Source organism: Ovis aries, chromosome 26 (genome assembly GCF_016772045.2).
Source record: "Ovis aries strain OAR_USU_Benz2616 breed Rambouillet chromosome 26, ARS-UI_Ramb_v3.0, whole genome shotgun sequence".
NCBI lineage: Eukaryota > Metazoa > Chordata > Mammalia > Artiodactyla > Bovidae > Ovis > Ovis aries.
The window spans coordinates 19,368,905-19,388,558 of NC_056079.1; the positions used below are offsets into that span (position 1 = coordinate 19,368,905).

The 19,654-nt window shown below is 40.1% G+C and overlaps 1 protein-coding gene across 2 annotated transcripts; it reads right to left on the minus strand.

The window, feature by feature from the left end:
- Positions 1 to 4,956: 4,956 nt before the first annotated feature.
- Positions 4,957 to 14,661, minus strand: LOC114108650 (lecithin retinol acyltransferase-like). Of its 2 annotated transcripts, XM_060407056.1 has the most exons (3): positions 14,326 to 14,661; positions 11,129 to 11,316; positions 4,957 to 8,614 (listed from the first exon to the last, which is right to left on the minus strand). In XM_060407056.1, the coding sequence occupies exon 3, from the start codon at positions 6,526 to 6,528 to the stop codon at positions 5,872 to 5,874; it is 657 nt and encodes a 218-aa protein (XP_060263039.1). In that variant the 5' UTR covers positions 6,529 to 8,614; positions 11,129 to 11,316; positions 14,326 to 14,661; the 3' UTR covers positions 4,957 to 5,871. The 2 variants fall into 2 exon arrangements, with proteins under 2 accessions (XP_060263039.1, XP_060263040.1); XM_060407057.1 differs by lacking the exons at positions 11,129 to 11,316; positions 14,326 to 14,661 and having other exon boundaries at positions 5,600 to 5,862; positions 5,963 to 6,568.
- Positions 14,662 to 19,654: the final 4,993 nt, after the last annotated feature.

The following is a 19,654-nucleotide window of genomic DNA, read 5'->3' on the forward strand; positions in this document are numbered from 1 at the left end:
TATGCAGAGTACATCATGTGAAATGCCGGGTTGGATGAAGCACAAGCTGGAATCAAGATTGCCGGGAGAAATATCAATAACCTCAGATATGCAGATGACACCACCTTTATGACAGAAAGTTCAGAGGAACTAAAGAGCCTCTTGATGAAGTTGAAAGAGGGGAGTGAAAAAGTTGGCTTAGGACTCAACATTCAGAAAACTAAGATCATAGCATACAGTCCCATCACTTCATGGCAAATAGATGGGGAAACAATGGAAACAGTGACGGACTTGATTTGGAGGGGGCTCCAAAATCACCATGGATGGTAACTGCAGCCATGAAATTAAAAGACGCTTGTTCCTTGGAAGAAAGGCTATGACCAACCTGCTGCTGCTGCTGCCAAGTCGCTTCAGTCGTGTCCGACTCTGTGCGACCCCAAAGATGGCAGCCTACCAGGCTCCCCCATCCCCGGGATTCTCCAGGCGAGAACACCGGAGTGGGTTGCCATTTCCTTCTCCAATGCATGAAAGTGAAAAGTGAAAGTGAAGTCACTTAGCCGTGTCCTACTCTTAGCGACCCTATGGACTGCAGCCTACCAGCCTCCTCCGCCCAGGGGATTTTCCAGGCAAGAGTACTGGAGTGGGTTGCTATTGCCTTCTCTGATGACCAGCCTAGACAGTATATTAAAAAGCAGAGACATTACTTTGCCAACAAAGATCTGTCTAGTCAAAGCTATGGTTTTTCCAGTAGTCATGTATGGGTGTGAGAGTTGGACCATAAAGAAGGCTGAGCACAAAAGAACTGATGCTTTTGAACTGCGGTGTTGGAGAAGACACTTGAGAGTTCTTTGGACTGCAAGGAGATCCAACCAATCAATCCTAAAGGAAATCAGTCCTGAATATTCATTGAAAGGACTGATGCTGAAGCTGAAACTCCAAAACTTTGGCCACCTGATGTGAAGAACTGACTCATTAGAAAAGACCCTGATGCTGGGAAAGATTGAAGGCAGGAGGAGAAGGGACGACAGAGGATGAGATGGTTGGATGGCATCACCGACTCTATGGACATGGGTTTGGGTGAACTCCAGGAGTTGGTGATGGACAGGGAATCCTGGAGTGCTGCAGTCCATGGGGTTGCAAAGAGTCGGACACAAATGAGTGACTGAACTGAACTGAATGGAATTTTTCTTTCTTAAAGCCACTATAAGTGATAAACAGAAAAGTCCTCTATTACATGAAACAAATGTGTCTATTTCAGGATGCCATCTCTGTTTCTTTTACTTTCAGCCTGTTGGTTTAATGTATTCAGTATGATAAGGAAAACTCTGTGATGGCTCCCTGTTTTATCACCAAGATTCCTTCAAATTCTGGTTCCTCTGAATTCTGAAAATTTCCACAGAAGCATTTATTCTCTGGATATGTAATGCAGTTCTTCTTCTGGCATTGTTTACTTTGAGCTAAATACAATTTGTGGATTTTTCTCATAAATTTCTCACATGGCCTAATAGCAGAGTTCTTGGACAGACTGATGAATTTTTAATAGACACATATTAAAAACCAAGTAGGTATAAAGAGAATTAGGGAGGTAATACAATAAGGTATTACAGATAAGAAACATGACGAAATTCTCTACCTAACATGATTTCAGATATATATCTAACTCTATATCATTTCTCTCTAGTTAAAAATTTATAGAGTTCTTGCAGGCCATTTCTTTGGCTCAAAATCAAGTTCTGCTGTGAGAGTTGCTGGGTTTAGTAGGTTCTCCAAATATTCAGAAGGCTTTGTGTAAAAGGTCTCTCTGCATGCAGAAGTTATTCTAATTATAGAATAATTAGATAATTTCCTTCATAACTCCCTCCTAAAAGCTGTGGTGGTGCTGATTTAGTCACTAAGTTGTGTCTGACTCTTTGTGACCCCATGGATGGTAGCCCACCAGGCTCCTCTGTCCATGGGGATTCTCCAGGCAAGAATACTGGAGTGGGTTGCCATTTCTGCCTCCAGGGGACCTTCCCGACCCAGGGATGGAACCTGTATCTCCTGCGGCTCCTGCATTGGCAAGCAGATTCTTTATCACCCAGCCACCTGTGAAGCCTGCTTTGGAGACTCGTTTCCTACAAAATAATGAAATATAGGTGATCACCTTCTGAACCCATGAGCCTAATTAACCAAAATGCTCCAAGCTTATTAGTAAACCGAATATAAATACTTTCTTCATAGCATTTTTCATATGTCATTTCCCTTCTTGAAACCCATGCTGCTGTGCTGTGCTTGTTCGCTCAGTCGTGTCAGGCTCTTTGGACCCCATGGACCGTAGCCCGCCAGGCTCCTCTGACCATGGGGATTCTCCAGGCAAGAATACTGGAGTGGGTTGCCATGCCCTCCTCCAGGGGATCTTCCCAACCCAGGGATGGAACCCAAGTCTCTCGCATTGTAGGAGGATTCTTTTACTGTCTCAGCCACCAGGGAAGCCCTTCAAAACCCATAATTGCCCTATAGTTGCTTTTTTCTTTCCAATTACAATTCCATCTTATGACCCAATTATTTTCACCTTTTAATACTTTAAAATTGCAAACAAAATGAGTGACTTTTAAATTTTGAAAGTGTGAAATTTAAGTGTAATATGTGTCATGCCTAGGCAGAAATGTCCTGTTTAACAAAAACTCCTATTAAAATAATCCTGCTTGTCTAGTTTTATTCATTCTGAGCACTAGAATCTTGACTGGTTGGAAGAGGAACAATTATATCTGAGATCCTACATCAGGGCAGATGAGCCCCGCCCCCATCCTTAGGCCTACTCAGTCCTGACAGAGGGAGGCCACCAGCCAAAGGCTGCAGCAAGCCACTCCCCTCTTGGGAATGTGGTCCTCATCTTCAGTGCTGTTTTCCTAGGGGGAAAAATTGGCAAAGTCGAAAGAGAAAGTGATAGGAAAGCATGTTCTATGGAGTTGCAGCCTTTTCTTGGTCATTTGTCTTTAGAGGGCCAGCCTCTAGGAGCCTAGAACTTTATTCCCCAGCATCTAGAGCAATGGAAACCCATTTATGGAAGGTGCTAAGGATTCTTTTTCTATTTTGACCAGCTTCCACTACCAAAGACAGGTTGATAATGGTTTGCACTCTGACCTCTCCCCTTAGTCTAAGTAAAGCCTCCTAGCTCCATGAAGCCAGATCATCTACTTAGTCCAACTGCTTGCACATAGTAGGACTTCAACAAATGTTTATTAAATGAAGAAGGGAATTTATTATTGTTGTGAGGGGTAGAGGGAGAGGCTAAGATAGGAAGGCGAATTAGGAGACAAGAAAATAAAGTAGGTCACCTGATGCTAAAGAAGTTGATAAAGTAAGCAACACATCCTAAAATGCAATTAATGCAAATAGAAGCATAAAAGGAGAAAGCAAGAGGTTGGCATGGAAAGGTTGTGGTCATGACAAAGGGCAGATTCAGAAACAAAGTTTGTGATTTGAAACCATCCTCTTACATATTATAATTTAGCATAATTTAGCAACATTTATCGGAGAAGACAATGGCAACCCACTCCAGTACTCTTGCCTGAAAAATCCTATGGACGGAGGAGCCTGGTGGGCTGCAGTCCATGGGGTCAGTAAGAGTCGGACACAACTGAGCGATTTCACTCTCACTTTTCACTTTCATGCATTGGAGAAAGAAATGGCAACCCACTCCAGTGTTCTTGCCTGGAGAATCCCAGGGACAGGGGAGCCTGGTGGGCTGCCGTCTCTGGGGTCGCACAGAGTCAGACATGACTGAAGCGACTTTGCAGCAGCAGCAGCAGCAGCAGCAGCAGCAGCAGCAGCAGCAGCAGCAGCAGCAGCAGCAGCAACATTTACAGCCTTAAAGCAGTAAGCTTCTGCCTGGTTCTTTCTGTGCTCTGAGAAATTCCAGCCTGCTCCATGGACAAAGTTCAGTGACTTGACCTTGATGCTTTCCTTTTGTTCTTACATGTCTCACTGGTGACACCACCAAGCTGTCAGTGGTATACATTTATTTATTTATTTTTTTAATGTTTAAATGAGTTTATTTATAAACAATTGCTACATAAGTAATATACAGTAAGTGAAAAACCACTAATACAATGAAGTTCTCATAGTGGTTGTTTTTATGTATACACACTAAGAATAACTTTAAATGGTTGGAATAGGCCCATAGAACACTTTATTCTGTGGTGTTGTCATTTCATGTTTTAAGTATTCAACACATTTAAATGATTAAATACAAAGTTATTATTAAACTCTAACTGAATTTGTTGTTGGTAAATTAGTGGTGATAAAACATCAAGTATACTAAAATTTACCCTTAAATTTGTTCTGATCAGATCACTGAGTTACCAACCCTGTCCTCCTCATACCACTCATCATGTGACTCATTATTTTCTGATTCTTGATAGTTTATAGGCTTGTAGCTTAGTTTTTAGAATTTGGTGATTTTGCAAAAGTACTTGCACACTTGCTTTAACATTGCTGCATCTCAACCCTGACATTAAAACAGCCTCTGTGTAATCAACTTACATGCCTGGTAGTATTAAGACACTTAAAAATGACTTCTAACAGCTATTTCCCTTAGTCTTACTTGCTTGGGTTTTTATATATTGCTGAAGCATCATTCTTTTTAAGGATGTAAACTATACTGACTTGGTAATGAAATGGAGAAACCTAACTAGAAGACAAATGCCAGGGCTTTTAAAAATTATACAGCGCATTAGTAAGTGCTTTAAAATTAAACCATCCAATGACATGCAAGTTACACTATAGATGCGAAAAACGGACTGAATGTGCTTTGATGTTCACCCCCACCAATGCTCTAGACTAACTACACCATTATGACAATAAGCAATTAAGAACTAACAGTTTGTCAGTCTGAGCACATGTCTGAATACCTGTACTCAGTCTCAGCACATCAGTCTGAGTACATGTACTCAATACATCTGTGTATTTAATTGGCACACTCTCCAAGTACCCAACTTGCTTCAATCCTATGTTTATTTTCCTCTCAGAGTGGTTTAAAGTAACTACAGTGACACATAAAAGGGAAAAAAAATGAATGCCAGGCTTCCTATTAAGTAAAGCCAAATCAAAACTATAGTATTATTAGCTATTTCTGCAGGCAAACATATTTCTATAGTTCTGGTCAGTTATTTTATCATTAAACCTTAACTTTGCCAATGTTGTTTCAAGAAATGAAAATATTCTTGACTTATTAGAAATTATATATCATACACAAAGAAAATGTGATTTTTTTGGCCAATCATCAAACATGCTTTCATCTGAATAAGGGAAATTATTTTAGTTTAACATAAAATTTTCAATGAAAAAGCATAAATTTACAACAGTTAGTGGTCTCATTCAACAAATTTTCCAGTCTTCTAATTCAGACTTAACAGAGAAGAACAATGATTATAGGAGAAAAAGAATAGCAAATAATCTCCTGTGGCCATCACCTTACAGGTTGCTTTTCTTATAACGGTGAATTCTAGCACAAGCCATCATGTTTCCAAGACTCACAGTGCATGGGAATGGAACTGCCTGCGAAGATTCAGAAAGCCTCCATCCTTGGGCTTACATGGTAAGCACTTTGTGTCATTCTTAATCACATTTTTATCCAGCACACATTATTACAGGTCACATTTTTCTCGACAATGCTTATACTGATTTGTGCTATATAAATATCAACATTTCTATACAGAGAATGCATACACTGGCACAGGAGTATGAAGTTAGCCAGCCAGCCATAAGCAGAATGGAATAAAAATTGCAGGAAGAGTAGTATATGATGCAAAGCCCAGACAGACTATAGACGCCAATCCCAAGACCGCAGAAGCAAGGACACTTCTCTGATCACGAATAATTATCTTCACCTTCTCACAAAACCTTGTCATTTCAACTACGCTGGGTGGACACCCTGATGACTTCTGCAGCGATAACTGGGCAGCTCTCTGGCGTCACTGGCAGCGGTACTGCATTGCCACACTCTTGCGCCGTGCATTTCGAGATATCCTTGTCGGCTTGGGGGCTAATCGCGGTGCCGAACCTGCAGTAGGTGACGAAATGCTCGCAGTTGTTCCAAAGCAGGCTGTAGGGAGTTGTGCCCAGCAGCTTCTCTGCCCTCTGTGCCACCTCTTCGTTGAGCAGTGCCTTCTTCTTGAGGGATCTGTCCAGGTGATTGACCAGGATCTCGGTTCCGTAGGCGAAGTCCTCCATGGTGTCCACGCAGATGCTGGCCACCCTGCCAATGACGCCTAGGATGAGAAGCTTGTTGGAGACCACTTTCTGCATGAGCCCTTTGTCGTCAGTCAGGGCCAATAGGATATCGGGCATCATGTGGGCGACACGGTTGTCGCCCAGGTAGATGCCATAGTGCGTCAGGTGGGTTCGAGGCACCTCCAGCACATCGCCGCGGAGAAAAGAGTTGATCTCATATAAAGTGTTCCCCGCCTTGTCTTCGCCCGGGGCGCCCGAACTGAAGAACTTGAAGTTGGAGATGAAGAGTAGCTTCTCCAGCACGAGCGACACCGCCTCCAGCATTGGGTTCTTCATCCTGGAGGCCGGGCAGGGGCGCAGGGCCGCGCACGGTACTGTGCGGTATACATTTAAATACCTAACATCAAGACCAGTAATAATATTACTTTGACCATTACATCTGACCTATCTGATTTATGTAATTTCTGGTTTTATAAAAGTTCCACGATCTTTGCTGATAGTGTATCATCATTCAATTCTTATTGTCTTTATCCTCCATTTGGTGGCAGGGACATCTTTTTTTATGTCTTTTGGAAACAAGGACCAGTAAAGCTGGCTGCCTGAAACATGTGAGCCCTTTCTTAATAGTCTTGTTCTCATGCCTGATAGTAATTAAGTTTTCAAGCCCACAAAAAGCTGTCTTCTAGTGAAGAATGACTTCTGAGTAATATATCCATCATCCATTATGCAAGCATGACACTTGGGTAAGAAAACAAATACCATCTTTTTAAAAGTATTGGCTATAACTACTAGAGTTTAGCATATGCATACCCTATGACCCATTAATTTCATTCCTAGATGAAATATTCAACAGCAATGAGTATTTATGTGCATCAAAAGACACATAGAAGAATATTTGTAATTGGCCAGAAACTAGAAAGTATTCATAAGTTCATCAACAATGCCCTGGATTTTTAAAAATTGTGATATAGTCACAAAATTGACTGCTGTATAGCAGTGAAAATTACTAAAATGCAGCTCCATGTAATTACATGGTTCAAAGAAGGCAGGCACAACAGAAATGTGTTACTCTATTTATAATGTTCAAACACAACAACATATAGACATATACATGTGGTGTCAGAAATCATGATGGTGGTTTCTTTGGGCACAGGGTAGTGACTGACAGTGGGAAAAGGGGGTTCCTACAGTCCTGTTCATGTTCTGTTCCTTGATGTGGGTGCTGGTTAAATAAGGATATTCCCTCTGTGAAAATTCCTAGAACTATCCAGTTACAATGGCTATTTGTATATCATTTTAATGCATATAATACTTCAACAAAAAGTTTATATATTAAGTCAGTGCAAACTTAACTGGGGTTTTGAACCATGTATTTTAAATCATTAAAACCAGGCTCAAACCTTTATTAATCAAAACAGGAACCATTGTAATCAACACACTTTTGCCAATGAGAAAATAAGTTAGTTTATTCCTGTACTGTAAAAATCCATGCTTCAAGATTCGACAAACTCTTGGAATATTTCTGCCTCCTGCTGGCTGTGGAAGCATTTCTTCTGCGAAAAGTCATCGAGATACTTGAAAAAGTGGCAGTCGGTTGGCAAGGGGTCAGGTGAATATGGCGGATGGGGCAAAATTTCATAACCCAGTTTATTCAACTTTTTAAGCTCTGGTTGTGCAATGTGTGGTCAGTCATTGTTGTGGAGAAGACTGGGCCCTTTCTGTTGATCAATGCTGGCTGTAGTTGTTGCAGTTTTCAGCTCAGCTCATCAATTTGCTGAGCATACTTCTCAGATGTAATGGTTTCATGGGGATTCAAAAAGCTTTAGTGGATCAGATGGGTAGCAGACAACCAAACAGTGACCATGACCATTTTTTGGTGCAAGTTTGGCTTTAGAAAGTGCTTTGGAGCTTCCTCTTGGTCCAACCACTGAACTGGCCATCGCTGGTTATCCACTTTTCATTGCATGTCACAATCGATTGAGAAATAGTTTGTTGTTGCTACGTAGACCAAGCAAAGACAGTACTTCAAAACAATGATTTTTTGATTTTCAGTCAACTCATGAGGCACCCGCTTATTGAGCCTGATCTTTCCAATTTGCTCCAAATGCCAAATGACTGTACAATGGTTGTCACTGAGTTCTTTGACAACCTCTTGTGTAGTTTTAAGAGGATCAGTTTCAATGATCCTCTCAATTGGTTGTTGTCAACTTCCCATGGCCCACCACTAGGCTCCTCATCTTCAAGGCTCTTGTCTCCTTTGCAAAATTTCTTGAACCACCACTGCACTGCGTGTTCATTGACAGTTCTTGAGTCAAATGTGTCATTAATGTTGTGAGTTGTCTCTGATGCTTTACGACCCATTTTGAACTCAAATTTTAAAAACTGCTCAAATTTGCTTTTTGTCTAACATCATTTCCATAGTCTAAAATAAATATAAAATACACAGCAAGTAGCAAGTTATTAGAAAAAAAGCATAAAGTGAGAAATGCATGTTAAAATGATGTATAACATAACCATATTTATTTAAGAATGTATTCCAATATCAAATGGCAAAGTTTAACAGTGCACAACTGCAATCACTTTTGCACCGATCTAATAAAAAAATAGATTTTCTTCCTAATGCTCTTGAATGATATGCTGCTTGCTATGGTGTGTTAAAACTTGGTTAGTTATGTACTATGTGACTTAAAAGAAATTGAGCTTGTAAAGCATTAAGAGGAAAAATTGAAGAATTGGAAACTAACAGAAAAGGTAGATAATCTTGATACGGCCTAAAGAGATTTTTTTTTAGCATCTATAATGATATCTTCTCTTTAATTGTTTTAAACTCTTCATTTTGTAATGAAGTATAGCCAAATAACAGTGCTGTGATAATTTCAGGTGCGTAGCAGAGTGACTCAGCTCTACGTACGCATGTATCCATTCTCCACCAAACTCCCATCCCATCCATAGCCTAAAGAGATTGAATGAAGGAGCATCCTAAAAAGTGTTCTAATAAAAACAAAAAGTGCTTTAGTACCCAAAAATCCTTAAGAAGCTGCTCATGAACTATTTTCCTTATTTAGAAAGGAAAGGTATTTTAAGAAACAACCTAGTGTTTCATCTTCTTTGACTTCCAGCACTCTCTCCTGTGAAATGTCCATATGGACAGGCTCAGTAGGTACCTGGTGGTAGGGCCTAGTGCAACCAGTATATACTCTCATCTCTGGCTTGAACCCCAGACTGTCAGGTGTTGGATGGGAAATTGTTTTAAGGGCAGATAACCAAACAGAAGGGCAGCCTTCAGAACAGATGGAAAGCTCAGCACCAAGAGGGAACCATTAGAGAAATCAAGCATAGCATAAGGTAAGTCTGTGTATGTACATGCAGAAGCTTAGAGGGACAGCAAACCAGTCTCATTTCTAGCCAGCTCCAGTTGATTTTTACATGTTCCCCAGAACACTGTGCTGAGCAACGTTTTCAGACCAGGTCCAGAATTTCCAGTAAATAACACCAGAGTGTCTCTAGTTGAAAACAGGGGGACATCTGGATCCTGCCTACTTAAAGCTCTCTTTAAACACCCACAGTCAGGCCTGAAGCATCTTGGTACAACCTTCGGACTTAAAAACCATGAAAATGTACATGCATTTAATTTTTTTCTGATGAGTGAAAGAATTAAATAATTTTCTGTGGGTCATGCAACCAGAACTTGAGCCTTCATATTCTGCCCTCCATCTACATAGTTTCTATATTACAATCAGAAACTAAGAATTTAAGACAGTTTCTCTTAAGACACATTAATTTGTGAACAGTAGAATAGAAATTGCATTAGCTCAAATAAGAGATATGCTTTATGGATAAAATCCACATCAAATTGGGGAAAAGTGGTACCATGAGATAAAAGTGGTACTGTAAGTATGTAAGTAAGTGTGGTAATCAGGTAGGCTCTACAAACCCACATAGTAAGAGTTCAGGACATTTATTCTAACATACTGCTGTGACCATGTCACAGTCTAATTTCATCAGTCTCTATGAATCTTAGTTCAGAGCCTAAAGAGAAAATGTTGGTTTGGTCTAGCCTAGAGGGGCTTTATATTTTAGTTAGTTCCTTACTCTAAGACCGATCTGCTGTGCCTGGGATGAAAGAGGTGGAGTCACATGTAGGAATGGTTTTTGGAAAATGCTGGAATTGCTTTTCTTAGACAGCTTAGTGTTCAGGCCCCAGTGCTGTACTGGTAAAAGTTTAACAGCTGGTTCTTGGGTAGAAGGCAGGAGAGTCCTGATTTGTAGTGTTTACAGATTTCCACAGTATAAATACACCCACCATGGCTGATTTCAAGCTACCAACATGACATTACCGGTGGTAGAGTTGTAAAAAGATGCACAGTAGCACCACATCATATAGAATTTGCATGATACACATATCAAAGAGGTAATAAGAATAGTAAAATAATTGGGGAGTGATGAGCTTTTAGCACTTTTTACTTTTGATTTTAATATAATTTATCTACTCATAAATTTATATAACATTTTAAAATAATGCCTCTTACAACTTGGCTCACTAAATGCCTGAAAATTTAACAATCAGTTCTATTGAGCTTGAGCAAGCAGCCTGCAGAACACTGCTACCAGGTATTTAAAGATTACTATATCCATTAAGGAGTCTGGGAGATCTTGAAGATCAGTGTTTGACACCAGAAAGAAACAGAATAGGAAGGATGTATTGTGTAGCACAGGGGGGTCTACTCAACGCACTGTGGTGACTTGAATGGGAAAGAAACCCGAAAGGGAGGGGATATATGTACATGTATGGCTGATGCACTTTGCTGTACAGTAGAAACTAACACAACATTGTAAAGCAACTAGACTCCAATAAAAATTAATTAAAAATAAATTGAGGGATTTAAATAAAAATATGAACACAGTATGGGGAAAAATAGAAGGACACAAAACTAACCCCAAAAAGATCAGGATTAATTTGCCTTTATCCACAAATGGCAAGTGAATTTACCCATCCTTTAATCAAGAAGAGGGTTAGAGACTTCCATGGCAATCCAGAAGTTAAGATTCCATACTTCCACATGCAGGGACTGTGTGTTCAATCTCTGGTTCCTGCCTGCTGTGAGGTGTGGCCAAAAAATAAAACTAAAATTTAAAAAAAAAAAAAAAAGAAGAGGGTTAACAACCTTCTCTCTATTCTTGGGGTTGTTAATTGTTTTCAAGCCACCTGCATATAGATACTACTATGGAATTATTTTTATTCTTTCCTATTAATTCTGTTTGTTTTTCCAAAGAGTTGGAGTTAGAGAATCATCTCAGGTTTGGATGAGTACAACTGACTACCCAGAACCAAATAAAGACTATTTATGTTTTGAATTTGCAGTTACTTAGATGAAAAGCATTGCATTAACAGCTGATACCGTATAGGGATTAACTTCACTTGATATTGACAGGTTGTTAGGTCTTGCTGAATGCTAATATTAATCTTTAGGTTTGAATAAAATTTGTTATTTCAAATTTAAAACACAGCAATATAATATACCTAAACAATACTTGAATTTATTATGTTTAAAATTCAGGGGTTTTGTTCACAAGAAGGTATTCACTCTTAAACCAAAGTAACAATCAAGTTGTTTTGGTCACTATGTAGTATCTTTTTATGTTAGAATAAATCAGCTTGCCTCAAACACTAGAGATTAATCTAAAAGCAAAATGTCTCAAAATATGGGTGTTCATAAATTTCTTGGCAACTGAAGCATATCAAAATTCTTGTGCTTTGAAAATGATTGTTTTTTTTTTTTTCAGGATTGTTTCAAATCTTGTGTTCAGGAACCTGCAAACCTCAGACCACCACATCAAGGGAAATAAACTGAACCTTTCACTTGGTGACAAGACTTTATAGAACATCACTACACAAGTTGCTCTAAGATCATCATGCAGGTGCAGGGGGCTCCTTGAACAAATTATTCAAGAATAAGGAGGTCTGTTCCTTCATCCTTCCAGTGTTATACAAGAAAACAGTGTTTGATTAGAATTTCATTGTGTGCAGTATTTGTTTCGGGGCATATGCTTTGATCAAAATCTATGTAATGGAAGCCTGTGTTCTATGATATCCAGAATTAATCATTGAACTCTTGACTATGGTTAAATATAATAATTACACTCACTTACTTATTAAACACCTATGAACCTGTGAAGAGTTTGTCTCTAAAGTGAATTTTAAATAAAGAGAAACATCAAACAGCGATAAAGCCAACATATGAAACTCAAGGTCATTATACAAACCAGGTGCTTTCTCAAAGTGAGAATGAATCAAATTAAGAAAGAAAGAGCTAGAAGCTGAACAGATGTAATTCATCATTCTTAGTCTCTTAAAAGTAGAAACAAATGAGAAATAAATTTCAGAACACAGTGTGAAGATTCCTTTTTTCTCATTTCCAGTCTGTAGGTTAAAATTAAATTTCCTTCTAATCTTTCTCTGATAATTGTGTCTGATTGATATGACATCCAACTGGAAGAGGCCACCAGGCAGTCAGAGATGTAAAACTGGAGAGAGATCTTAAAAGTGGTACCACTATGCAGCTTTGTGTTGAAACTTAGAGTTTTAAATGTGATTTTAATTAAAAATAACATACTTTGAAAGAAAGTTTATATATACTCTAAGCGGACTATGTTAGAGTCAAAAATTATAAAATTATGTGATGTTTACATAATAATGGAAGCTTGCAGATACATCTAAAGAAATACTGTGTTGTGTTTAAGAGCATCTCAGAAGTTGGAAGTGCATGTATAAATATCTTTATGTACACATTTGTTTTGCTAAAATATCAGTATTTGAGTTTCATAATTAGAATCACTCATCTTCCTTACTCTCTAGTTTTGAGGGATGAAGAACTGAAGTAATTTGAAAAAATCAGTTTGTGAAAATCAGTTTATAAAGCAAAGTTACTGAATTCTATCTTCCAGTTAAATTTTACCTTGAAATTTGGATAGAGAATCATAAAATGTAGGTTGAATGGGACCATGGGGATAATCTAGTCCAAGACCTGTGTTTTAGAGGAGGATCAGGAGGAATGTTGTAGTCTGCATTCTGTTTGCTTCCCCTCTTTAACAGGACTCTGCTGGATTCAACTTCTTCCTGAATGCTTCTCCTATTCCAACACTGGTTTAGTCTACCCTGCCACCTGCTTTCAATGAAATACCTTGAACTTTCCCATCATAACCGACACCTGCCCCCCCACATACACACACACACACACTATAATGTTCTCCTTTACTTGTTTATCAGCCAATTAGAATGTGGGAGACCAGAGTTCTATCCCTGGGTTGGGAAGATTCCCTGGAGAAGGAAATGGCAACCCACTTCAGTACTCCTGCCTAGAAAATCCCATGGATGGAGGAGCCTGGTGCAGGCTACTGTCCAGGGGGTCACAAAGAGTCGGACATGACTAAGTGACTGAGCGACTTCACTTTCACTTTTCAGACTGTAAACTACAGGAAGATGGTGTGGAGATGGTGTTTTGCCATTTAACAAACACAGACAGTGCTTCTTACATAGTGAGAACTTATGCATTTTTTGAATGAGAGGCAAATAATTGTTTTTATAAAATTATGTAGAAGGCATGCAAATTTAACACGAACAGAAATTCCTAAGGATATTAAAGATATACATTAAATTGTTCAAAGTTCAGAAACCCGCTAATGAACTACTAGGTTAAAATAATTCCCCTGAAAAATACATCACAATCATAACAGCTCATTGAAATACAATATATTATATTCATAACTTTGAGGAACTTGTAGTGGGTCTGATTTTACTGAAGTCAGTTGTGAAAAGCTGTTGTCTGAACCTTTCACCTCTTACTTAAAAAAAAATACACATAAAGGTTATTTGCTATTGTGATTGTGTCTTTTTTCTTGTGTATTTTGGTTCATTCAGTTTTATGGGTGATATAATTCTCAAAAAAGAACTGCTCTTTGAAATTTCCTGGCCATCCAATAGCTGGGGCTCTGCGCTTCCACTTCAGGGGCACAGGTTTGACCTCTGGTGGGTGAACTAAGATCTGGCCTGCCCTGCGACTAGGTCAAAAAAGTCAAATAAAAAAGGAGCTGCTCAGACTACTCTAGAATCCAGTTCCTTGCTGTTTCACTTACTTGGCTCAGCTCCTTGTCCTTGAACTCGTTTCACAATTTCATTGCCAGCGAGAAACGTACAGCCTTGTTGGTAGGAACGGCTTCAGTCAAACGCTGAGCGTCAACACTTTCGCGATGTCCTGACAGCTGCACCAAATCAGCTGAAGCTGCGTTTTATTTCCCATCAGGATTATTGACATTTTCACATTTCCTGGATTTCTTTTTCTTTGCCAAGGACCTCCTCAGAACAGTGCTGTTTTTCTGTTTTCATATATGGAAATGAGATTCCCATGAGGAATTTACCAACCGCAAAGCAGGAGCTGGAGAAGCGAAACTTGGCAGAATTCCTTCCTCTCTGTCAAGGTCCCTCTTGGCAAGGGTCTGGCAGTGACTGTGCCCACACCGTCCCCTAGTGGCTGGCCCCGCAGCGGGCCCCTCAGGGCCTGGCATCTCCTGTGCCCTGCTGACCAACAGCTCTTTCTCTCAGAACAGGGCTTTTATGCCCAGGGGCGATCTTTCAAAGATATATTTTCTCTTGTGTGCAAGAGAAATATATTTGTTTCTCTTGTGTTTTCTGACAGTTTTATGTCTTTGAATAAACATTCTATGACTTAGAACCTTTCTAAGGGGAAATAGAAAAATAAGTTCAAACATCATACCATGTACTAGAGGTTTCTGAAAAAGTCTTAGTGTGCCTGTCGATCAAGCAACAGATATTTCTCAAGCATAAAAAGTATACCAGACACTGTTGTGGGCGCTTGTTATATATTCATGAACAAAACAAATATCCCTGCCCAATGGAGTCTATGTTCTAGTATCAGAAAGTATGAGAAGAGCACTAATAATGGACATTTCCTTAGAGTAACATTCAAACCAGGTTACTTGTAAACGTGATGTATTCAATAACTGTACTACTGTGAGCTGTTTTTGCATCCAGTGATGTAGTTGATATTTGTTTCATCTTCTCTAACTTGCAGTCAGGGTAAGCTGTGAGTGACCGCAAGGTGTTACTCCTATAGCTGGTCCCCGCCCCAGGCACTCCTTGCCATACAAATGTGTTACTCGGCTCCCATATGCTAATTTTCTCACTCTAGGGTGGCCGTTATGGAGAGATTGATATGTCTTCCTAAGTTCAGTTCAGTCGCTCAGTTGTGTCTGACTGTCTGTGACCCCATGGACTGCAGCAGGCCAGGCTTCCCTGTCCATCACCAACTCCTGAGCCTACTCAAATTCATGTCCATCGCGTCCGTGATACCATCCAATCATCTCATCCTCTGTCGTCCCTTCTCCCACTGTCCATCTTTCCCAGCATCAGGGTCTTTTCCAATGAGTCAGTTCTTCGCATCAGGTGGCCAAAGTATTGGAGTTTCAGCTTTAGCATCAGTCCTTCCAATGAATATTCAGGACTGATTGCCTTTAGGATGGACTGGTTAGTCTCTTTGAAGTCCAAGAGACTTTCAAGAGTCTTCTCCAATACCACAGTTCAAAAGCATCATTCTTCACCTCTCAGCTTTCTTTATAGTACAAATCTCACATCCATACATGACTATAGGAAAAACATAGCTTTGACTAGATGGATCTTTGCTGGTAAAGGTTTTTACCTTCTCTGATTTTCACTATGCTGTCTAGGTTGGTCACAGCTTTTCTTCCAAGGAGCTGCTGCTGCTAAGTTGCTTCAGTCGTGTCTGACTCTGTGCGACCCCATAGATGGCAGCCCACCAGGCTCCCCCGTCCCTGGGATTTTCCAGGCAAGAACAATGGAGTGGGTTGCCATTTCTTTCTCCAATGCATAAAAGTGAAAAGTGAAAGTGAAGTCGCTCAGTCGTGTCCGACTCTTAGTGATCCAATGGACTGCAGCTCACCAGGCTCCTCCGTCCATGGGATTTTCCAGGCAAGAGTACTGGAGTGGGGTGCCATTGCCTTCTCCTTCCAAGGAGCAAGCATCTTTTAATTCCATGGCTGCAGTCACCATCTGCACTTTGGAGCCCAAGGAAATAAAGTCTGTCACTGTTTCCATTGTTTCCCCATCTATTTGCCATGAAGTGATGGGACCAGATGCCACCTTAGTTTTCTGAATGTTGAGTTTTAAACAAACTTTTTCACTCTCCTCTTTAACCTTCATCAAGAAGCTCTTTCAGTTCAGTTCAGTTCAGTTCAGTCCCTCAGTTGTGTCTGACTTTTTGCGACCCCATGAACTGCAGCATGCCAGGCCTCCCTGTCCATCACCAACTCCCGGAGTTCACACAAACTCATGTCCATTGAGTCGGTGATGCCATCCAGCCATCTCATCCTCTGTTGTCCTTCCCTCCAGCCCCCAATCCCTCCCAGCATCAGAGATTTTTCCAATGAGTCAACTCTTGAGGTGGCCAAAATATTGGAATTTCAGCTTTAGCATCAGTCCTTCCAAAGAACACCCAGGGCTGATATCCTTCAGAATGGACTGGGTGGATCTCCTTGCAGTCTAAGGGACTCTCAAGAGTCTTCTCCAACACCACAGCTCAAAAGCATCAATTCTTCGGCACTCAGCCTTCTTCACAGTCCAACTTTCACATCCATACATGACAACTGGAAAAACCATAGCCTTGGCCAGACAGACATTTGTTGGCAAAGTAATGTCTCTGCTTTTGAATATGCCATCTAGGTTGGTCATAACTTTCCTTCCAAGGAGTAAGTGTCTTTTAATTTCATGGCTGCAGTCACCATCTGCAGTGATTTTGGAGCATCCCAAAATAAATTCTAACACTGTTTCCACTGTTTCCCCATCTATTTCTCATAAAGTGATGGGACCAGATGCCCTGATCTTCGTTTTCTGAATGTTGAGCTTTAAGCCAACTTTTTCGCTCTCCTCTTTCACTTTCATCAAGAGGCTTTTAGTTTCTCTTCACTTTCTGCCATAAGGGTGGTGTCATCTGCATATCTGAGGTTATTGATATTTCTCCCAGCAATCCTGATTCCAGCTTGTGCTTCTTCCAGCCCAGCATTTCTCATGATGTTCTCTGCATATAAGTTAAATAAGTAGGGTGATAATATATAGCCTTGACGTACTCCTTTTCCTATTTGGAACCAGTCTGTTGTTCCATGTCCAGTTCTAACTATTGCTTCCTGACCTGCAGATAGGTTTCTCAAGAGGCGGGTCAGGTAGTCTGGTATTCCCATCTCTTTCAGAATTTTCCACAGTTTATTGTAATCCACACAGTCAAAGGCTTTGGCATAGTCAAGAAAGCAGAAATAGATGTTTTTCTGGAATTCTCTTGCTTTTTCCATGATCCAGCAGATGTTGGCAATTTGATCTCTGGTTCCTCTGCCTTTTCTAAAACCAGCTTGAACATCTGGAAGTTTACAGTTCACATATTGCTGAAGCCTGGCTTGGAGAATATTGAGCACTACCTTACTAGAGTGTGAGATGAGTGCAATCGTGCAGGAGTTTGAGCATTCTTTGGCATTGCCTTTCTTTGGGATTGGAATGAAAACTGACCTTTTCCAGTCCTGTGGCCACTGCTGAGTTTTCCAAATTTGCTGACATATTGAGTGCAGCACTTTCACAGCATCATCTTTCAGGATTTGAAATAGCTCAACTGGAATTCCATCACCTCCAGTAGCTTTGTTCATAGTGGTGCTTTCTAAGGCCCACTTGACTTCACATTCCAGGATGTCTGGTTCTAGGTGAGTGATCACACCATCGTGATTATCTGGGTCGTGAAGATTTTTTGTACAGTTCTTCTGTGTATTCTTGCCACCTCTTCTTAATATCTTCTGCTTCTGTTAGGTCCATAGCATTTCTGTCCTTTATCGAGCCCATCTTTGCATGAAATGTTCCCTTGGTATCTCTAATTTTTTTTGAAGAGATCCCTAGTCTTTCCCATTCTGTTGTTTTCCTCTATTTCTTTACATTGATTGCTGAGGAAGGCTTTCTTATTTCTCCTTGCTATTCTTTGGAACTCTGCATTCAGATGCTTATGTATTTCCTTTTTGTCTTTGCTTTTCGCTTCTCTTCTTTTCACAGCTATTTGTAAGGCCTCCCCAAACAGCCATTTAGCTTTTTGGCATTTCTTTTCCATGGGGATGGTCTTGATCCCTGTATCCTGTACAATGTCACAAACCTCATTCCATAGTTCATCAGGTACTCTATCTGTCAGATCTAGTCCCTTAAGTCTATTTCTCACTTCCACTGTATAATCATAAGGGATATGATTTAGGTCATACCTGAATGGTCTAGCGGCTTTCCCTACTTTCTTTAATTAAAGTCTGAATTTGGCAATAAGGAGTTCATGATCTGAGCCACGTTCTTCACTTTTTGCCATAAGGGTGGTGTCATCTGCATATCTGAGGTTATTGATATTTCTCCCGGCAATCTTGATTCCAGATTGTGCTTCATCTAGCCCAGCATTTCTCATGATGTATCTGCATATAAGTTAAATAAGCAGGGTGATGATATACAGACTTGATGTACTCCTTTCCCAATTTGGAACCAGTCTTTTTCCATGTCCAGTTCTAACTCTTGTCTTTTGACCTGCATACAAGTTTTTCAGGATGCAGGTCATGGGGTCTGGTATTTCCATTTCTTTAAAGGCCAAAAGCTATGTCTTCCTAAACTCTGTGCCAAAATGTAAGTGGTGTCCTTCCAGTCTTCCCTCCTGGCCACTTTTCCCAATGCTCTGCCCTCCAGGGGTGGACACTCATGGCCCCCCTCCTTCAGCATCACTTGCCTGAAGAACTCCTGGGCAAGTGTTGCCTGGGGCCGCGCTCTAGTTCACATTAACAGGCCCAGTTATCTCAGGCCTCTATGGTTGAAAAAATGGGTAAATAAAGCTTTAGTACTCTTGTCTCATTACTGTGCTTAAAAGACATGAAATTGCAAAGTAATTTAATAAATTACTTTTTCATTTTCTGACTTTTAAAGGAAATGTGTGCATGTGTGCCTGCTCAGTCATGTCCCCAATTCTGCAACCCTATGGACTGCAGCCTGCTAGGCTCCTCTGTCTATGGGATTCTCCAGGCAAGAATACTGGAGTATGTTCCCATTTCCTTCTCCACTGGATCTTCCTGACCCAGACCCAGCGATTGAACCCACATTTCCTCCATTGGCAGGTGGGTTCTTTACTACTGAGCCACATAGGAAGCCCAAAGGAAATATAATAATTTATATTATTAATGTTGTAAAAGATTAAACACTTATATCTCCATTTTGTAATGATGTCTTATTTCTAACTAATTCTAGGGAGAGACAATGAACAAACTCATTAATTGTTTAAATTTATTGATTTCCTAAATTTTATAAATAGATTTTCTTATTTTGAAAGGTGTCATTCAAAAAGATCTGAAGTCAATTCTATGCCCTCCAAAAATATAG

What these genes read in the sequence shown, in the direction of transcription:
- LOC114108650 (XM_060407057.1), bottom strand. Translation starts at nt 6,528, where the DNA reads ATGAAGAACCCAATGCTGGAGGCGGTGTCGCTCGTGCTGGAGAAGCTA. An exon ending in TCGAAATGCACGGCGCAAGA is followed by an intron (nt 5,863 to 5,962) that starts GTGTGGCAATGC and finishes TGAAATGACAAG; the next exon opens with GTTTTGTGAGAAGGTGAAGA.